Raw genomic sequence first — 7,177 nt, 5'->3', positions numbered from 1 at the left:
AGACAGCTGATTGGAGGGGTTCCTTAGCGGCTGATCCCTGTGATCAACTGTTGATGATGACCTGTCATTAGAATTGGTCATCAGTAGTTGAATCCCAGGAAACCTCTTTAAGAATCTCCATAAATGATGATTTTTTTATTTACATTAGTCTATTTATTTGAGTATCTATATACAAATAAATAGACTAACATACACATTGCAACATTGTATCCAGGATGCAGTTGGATACAATGTTGCAATGTGTATAAAGAGCAGAGGAGGAGTAAAAGTGTGACTATACTGTGCATTATGTCCTATAGCATATGTGGAATTAGCTCCTCCACCCACCTGTCACCCTCATCCTCTCCTCCCAACCTGGTCCTCCTCCCCTGCTACCTGTCAGCATCTCCCTCCCCCTCCTCTCCTGCTCCCCCCTCCTCCCTCTCCCTCTTCAGGGCTGAGCATCTCAGAGACAGAATGGCGGAGAGAGAAAAGGCAAGCACTACCCCAGCTGGTTCCTCTCCCTTTCTGGGGCTGCACCTGGCATCACCCCCACATTTCAGGTACCCTTTATGGCTATGTGCATGGAGATCTGCTCTCCCAATGGAGGAGGGGGAGGGGAGCTGCTCCTTCTGCAAACACCTCCTTGTGCCTCCTGTGTGCACTGTTCTATCTGATGAGATGGAAATGGATATTTCATCATTCTATCTATTCATTTGTCTATTATTTCTCATCTATCTCTGCCATTCATCAGTCATGGAGTCCAGTGTTGCTTATCTCTCAGCATCCAGCTCTTATCTATCTGGGTGTGGTATTTATGCACAGTATTTCTGGGTGTAGGTTGCATGCACCGCTGCGGCGTAGAAGGGGTTAAATGGATCTGGTCGGTGTAATATTGCATTTTGGATATGCCAATTGTAGACTAACAGGTGTGGGAGGGGGACCAGCAGGCCTGGCTGATGGAGCAGAGGGCACGTACATGAATCACTGGAGGTTAGAGTGCCCCCGCACATCGAGTTGGTGGGGATTTGGGCACTGCTTCCCAAGATTTTGGAACGCCTGTCTGATACGTTTTTATTGACCCTTTTTGCTCTATTGTTGTTGATGTTGCCATAGAATTTTTCGGTTCACATCAGATTTGCATAGAAGCAAAAATTGGCGCTCTGATCGCCATATCACGGGCAGAATTATCTGTCAGGCATCGGTTCATGCTAATTACCTCCTGGGCTGTCATGTGTCATGTGTGCCCTTCAAGGGATGTTTTGCCAGTTGTGATTAGTATGCAGCAGCTCGCAGCCCGCCGGATTGGAGAATAGTCTCTGACGTCTTGGTCAACCTATGATGTAAGCCTGTTGCTGCAACTTGTAGTTCTACCGCTGATAAGACGCCGGAAGATGGAGAGTCTGGAATATCGCGGCTTGTACTTTTCTGAAAACGGAATCTTATCTTTGATGTAACGAACAATCCCAGCACGTTTAGTAATAATTGGCTGGGACTTGTAGTTCCAGTCTGCACCTGCCATCCGTACTGCTGGGACCTAGGATTAGGTGCTTTGAAGAATTACCTGCTCTGGGACTTGTAGTTCTTCCCAAGCTTTAGAGATTTGACAGATTTCCCATTGCTTATAGGGTGGCAACATATTCTGCAGCGTAGTACAAAGATTTTTTTTTATGCACCTTGACTATATCAGACAAAGGCTGACAGTAAACCTATGATTAGCCACCTAGTCGGATCATATCCAGGACCCCAGCGGTGTAAGGTGATAGCGCCAATGATGAGCCGCCATGCTGCCAGGCATGTACACCGATTGGTGTCTACAGGGTATACTTGTCTCCAGGTTTCATGGTTCCTATGCTGAATTCCCATAAGTATGAGGTTCATGACGGTAGGACTCTAATAATCCTTGTATACCGATACATGGCTGCTGGGACTTCTAGTTCCACTGCAGCTATAGTCACAGACTGTCTGCTTCTGCAAGGACTGCCCACAGCGTACAGCTGTCTGCCATGTCTCTTACAAGGCTCCTATTTAAAAGTTGTAGTATATTACTTTCTGCTGGTACTTGTAGTTCCACCCTGGCTGTTCTAATAATAATGAATGTATTTGCATAAGCCACGTCTCAATTATCATCATGGCTTGCACATTATCCACATGTACACATTATACATCTGTTTGCTGCGTCTAGTATGTCTTGTATATATGTTATGCTGCCTCTAATAACCTTAGATTACTCTGACGTTATGCTGGGACTTGTAGTTGCATCTCGGTTGAGGGGCAGGAGAATGACTGGTTCTGCTATGGCGGCTGTCCATGGTGGTGTCTGCTATGCAGCTCAGGTCCTGCAGCTCTATTACTGTCATGGCCAAAGTGATAGTTGAAAAATGGGACTAATAATACCAGCATGGCCTGGCACGCTGCTCTGGGACTTGTAGTTCTGCACAGTCTGAACAGCATGTTGGAGCACCCTGGCGCTGCAGGCAGTGGATGGAGCTGTGTACCAGCTCCTGGTATGAGGCAGCCTGCGGCTCTGCACTGTCACAAGGGCTCTGCTGATCGCTTCCTTGCTGGATGAACGCGTTTCACTAGGACTTACTGCAGCCTGACTTGGCTCAGCAATAGAGTAATTATAAGAGTCTTTGATAATGACCAGCAGCTCCGATAGGATATAATGACCCGGACAGATCCTTGTCCTTGGGGGTCATTGTAAGATCAATGCACGGGCATTGGGAGGGCATAACGGAGAGTGAGCCTGTGATAGCACTCAGCGGGCCGTCTATAATGCTGCTGATTGGTAATAGTTTCTCCTCGCTGGTGACACCTTGCAAGAATTACATGGGCTGTACCTTTCCAGCCCAGCAGGACTCCTCCATTATGGCCCCGTAACAGGGAGCAATATTGGTGACAGGTGGGGACGAAGGCGCATTGACTCAGTTCCTTCTTCACCCAGCTTTACCTTTAAGCAAGGCGGCATCATGCGGAACTAATGAGCAGAGACTACCCTACCAAAGGTAATTGGACATCTGAGCAGGAATCCAAAGTAGTATTTATTTCCACATGTTAATACTTAGTGGGGCTCCTTTGGCCATAATGACATTGGATACTCTCCGTGGGATACTTTCTACTAACATCTGATACACTTCAGCTGGTATTTCCCTCCATTCATCCTGCAAACGTTTGGCGAGATCTTTCAGAAAAGATGGACACTATTCATATTTCCTGAACCGTCGTTCCAGTTCATCCCAGAAATGTTCAGTAGGGTTCAGGTTGGGACTCTGTGCAGCCGGTCCAATCATGGGACATCTATATCCTGAAACAGACGTAAAAAAAATGTTGGATGTGTGACAAGGTGCGTTGTCTTGTTGGAAGTGGGGCCGACCATTCCCAGAGTATCACCACATTGTCACCAGCAGGTTATTGTCTAGAATGTCAGGGTCACCTCCATGTTCATGGCTCTTGTCACTACAACCAACGGACCGAGACCATGCCACGTACAACACTCCCAGACCATAGCGGAAGCTCCACTGTACTTAACTATTAGCACAACACACTCAGGAAAAAGGTGTTTCTCAGGCTTCTCAGGCTCCTCCACACCCAGGTACGTCCCTCTGATGTGAAGATGGAGTAGTGTGATTCATCACTCCATAGAACGTTCTTCCATAGCTCAACAGTCCATTGATGATGCTCCTTGCACCATTGTAGATGGGCCAATGCATCTTCTTTGATAGAACTCGCTAGACGTTTGCAGGATGGATGGAGGGAAATACCAGCTGGTGTGTGTCAAATGTTGGTAGAAATTATGCCATGGAGAGTATGCAATGTCGTTAGGGCCAAAGGAGCCCCACTAATTATTAACATATGGAAATAAACAGTACTTTTGATTCTTGCTCAGGTGGCTGGTTACTTTTGGTAGGACAGTATACGTGGTCCTGAGGGTGTAGGCTTAGTATGGCCAAACAAAGTCAGAAGAATGTGCACTAGGTACATACCTATCTTAGAAACAGGTACTGCTAGGGAGTTGGGCTCAATTGCCCACAGAGCCATAAATATTGGTGTATACTGAATAGAAAGGGCGTCCTGAGGAAAAATCTACATGGGCCCTCCTCTTGGTATTAGTCCATGCCGGAAGAATCCCTGATTTTGGCCTAGGCTGCATACCTCCTGGAGAGTCTGTCGCTATGGTACATACTATTTTGGCCTTGGTGATGTACACGAAAATTGGCTTAAAAATTCTTTTGAAATTACAGTTTTGGCACATTTAACCCCAACTTGACCACAGAATCACAAGGGTTAAGTAACCAGGACAGGAGCATCTCCAATGCAATATGTTGTCAGCCACTTCGACGGGCCCCTAAGATTAGCCCAAGATTCACTTTTATCATTTATCCATAGAATTGCTGATAAAAGTTTGATCGTTGAGGGTCTCCGCACTAAGACCCCACTGATCCCGAGAACAGAGATTGCGTGTCCCCTCGTCTCATCACTGTGGGCTCCATTCTATCTCTTCCCCTCTGTTGGGTATGTGGGGGGCAAACCCGCAGTGAGGAGGAGAGGGGGATACGGGACCCCTCTTTTCAGGATTAGTGTGAATCCCAGTGGTGAGACCCCCACCGATCAGAATTTTAACCCCCATCCTATGGATAAGGGTTAAGAGTAAAGATGAGCGAGCATACTCGCTAAGGACAATTACTCGATCGAGCATTGTCCTTAGCGAGTACCTGCCCGCTCGGGAGAAAAGGTTCGGCTGCCGGCGCGGGTGAGAGGTGAGTTGCGGCGGTGAGCAGTGGGGAGCGGGGGGAGAGAGGGAGAGAGAGATCTCCCCTCCGTTCCTCCCCGCTCTCCCCCGCCGCTCCCCGCCCGCCGCCGGCAGCTGAACCTTTTCTTCCGAGCGGGCAGGTACTCGCTAAGGACAGTGCTCGTTCGAGTAATTGTCCTTAGCGAGTATGCTCGCTCATCTCTAGTTAAGAGTCAATCTTCGGAATACCCCTTTAAGTCCAGTTTTATCATATTCCTCTTATTCGATGTTTCTCCTTATATCCGCTCGTTTAATGCGCCATTGTTACTGCGCCTCCTCCCCAGAATGTGTTATATCAGAAGTCAGAGGCCCCCGGCAGACATATGCAAAGAGGATTAAATTAGTGGTGTCTGCTGTGTAGGTGGCATAAGTAGTACTAACGATGTGTTTGTTTTATATTAAGGAAATATGGTAATCCGTATATTAGGGGGGAGGGGACTCGTCAATTTTAATTCGAAGAGACTGTTTAAGGGTTCGTTCATACACGGTGGAATTGCTGTGGATTTCGACACGGTTTCGGATCTGCAACAGATTTCACTATTTCAGCTGAAGTGCGAAGTCTGCCGCCGATCGCAACACATTGCAGCGCAGATCCGCGCAAAAATAGAGCTTGTCGCATTTTTTTTTTTGCGTGCAAAAGGGAAAGCGGGAATGAGCCCATTGAAAACTTTGGATCCTATTCTCTGCGCAGTGCGCCCGTGTGAAGTCGCCCTATTTCTGTATCCGTCTGAAACCGCCTAAAGGCCCTATTACACGGAACGAGCGAAAGTGACCGATAATCGTTTAGCGTAATCGCAACAAGGCTGAACGATAAATCGCTCGAGAAATGTGCCTTAGCGAGTAGAGATGAGCGAACGTACTCATTTAGGGCGATTTCGTAATCAAGCAGAGCTTTTTTCGAGTAACTGACTACTCGGGCGAAAAGATTCGGGGGGTGAGCGGGGGGTTGCAAAAGGGAGTGGAGGGGTGGGAGAGAGAGAGCTCGCCCCTGTTCCACTCTGCTACCCCTTGCCCCCCGATGCCCCCCGTATCTTTTCGTCCGAGTAGTCAGTTACTCGAAAAAAGCGGTGCTCGATTGCGAAATCGCCCTAAACGAGTACGTTGACTCTCTATTAGCGAGTATACTCGCTCATCTCTAGTTGCGGGGGGAAAAAATGGCGGCATGCTCCATCTTTCTGCGTTTTGCGTTTTTTAAAATCTTCTTTTATCTCAGAGCGGTAACGATGCGAGATCATTCTAAAAAAAAAAAAAGCATTGCTGACGCTCATAAATCGCAAGAACAAAAATGTGATTTTTGCCGCAAGATCGCGATCGCTCATGTGGAAGTAGCCTTAGGGCTCCTTTGCGCAGGTGCATAGAGAATAGAAGCCCTTGGTTTTATTGGGTTTGCTCACATTTCCTCTTTGTGCACACAAAGCATGCGCTACCTTTGTCCCCATAGAAGTCTATGGGGGTACATAACTGTGCGCAATACGCAAAGCGATACGCAATACGCTGCACAGTTCAAGAGAGCACATCTGGAAATCATTAGGCTAATTAGCTATCTAAATCGGGCGTGGTTGTGTCCTGTGCGCAAAATGTACAGTAAAATACGCTGCTACCCGTGCAAAAAACCATTGTTTATAGCGCAAATACGTTGCGCTGATTCGCGCATGATTACGTGTAGCCCCTTTGAAGGAGCCCTATGACTAGGCGCACCCAGCTACATTTTCAGTGATACGCCATTCTTACGCATTTCACGGACAAGAAATTGGACATGCAGCGCCCTGAATGTGCATCATGCATGTATAGCGAACAGCCGCAGACGGGGGTGCGCTGACCGCTGGGAGTTACGCCTTACGTCCAAACCACTACAGCAGCTATGTAGATGACCATAGAGTTTATCACCCCGCTTTCCAGAGACCCTGAATGACATATAAATGTTCTGTCTGGCTACTCTGCATGTACGCCGGTCTACAGGATGCTGGATGGCAGTGATATATGGGTCTGGTATTCCAGAGACAGTATATGGAGATATGCTCATCTCTCCTGGAAGGTATTAGTAGCCATTTCAGGCTATAGAAGCTCCGTTGGGCGCTGTACGAACTGAGACCATCCCCACTTACGGTTTGGCAGCTGTATTATGGTCAGCGGTTGTAATATGACCGTTTCAGGTTCCATTGAGGGTGCATTCACACAGGCCAGTACGATATCATGCAAAGAAATCTATGGACTTGCAATTGCCACGCAAGTGCTTACAATAGTTTCAATGGTAAAAATTGCGCTTTCCAGCAAATCACATGCCGTGTGATTTTTTTTTCTTCTTTTTACGGACATGCATTTGTCCAGGAGCGGAGAGAAAGTATAATGGAAAGATTCGCCTCTCTTCCGTATTTTGGACCCGCTCCTGGTTTTGGCTCACAAATT

The 7,177-nt window shown here is 47.4% G+C and overlaps 1 protein-coding gene across 2 annotated transcripts in view; it reads left to right on the top strand.

The window, feature by feature from the left end:
* Positions 1-456: 456 nt before the first annotated feature.
* The window catches only part of MAPK8IP1 (mitogen-activated protein kinase 8 interacting protein 1), a 105,873-nt gene continuing 99,152 nt past the window's right edge, over positions 457-7,177 (top strand). For both annotated transcript variants that reach the window (XM_066583418.1, XM_066583417.1), the window contains exon 1: positions 457-542. In XM_066583418.1, coding sequence (XP_066439515.1) covers positions 457-542 — 86 coding nt within the window. The remainder of the gene's footprint in view (positions 543-7,177) is intronic.

This window comes from Eleutherodactylus coqui, chromosome 11 (genome assembly GCF_035609145.1).
Source record: "Eleutherodactylus coqui strain aEleCoq1 chromosome 11, aEleCoq1.hap1, whole genome shotgun sequence".
Lineage (NCBI taxonomy): Eukaryota > Metazoa > Chordata > Amphibia > Anura > Eleutherodactylidae > Eleutherodactylus > Eleutherodactylus coqui.
This window is presented reverse-complemented; position numbering and strand designations above follow the sequence as displayed.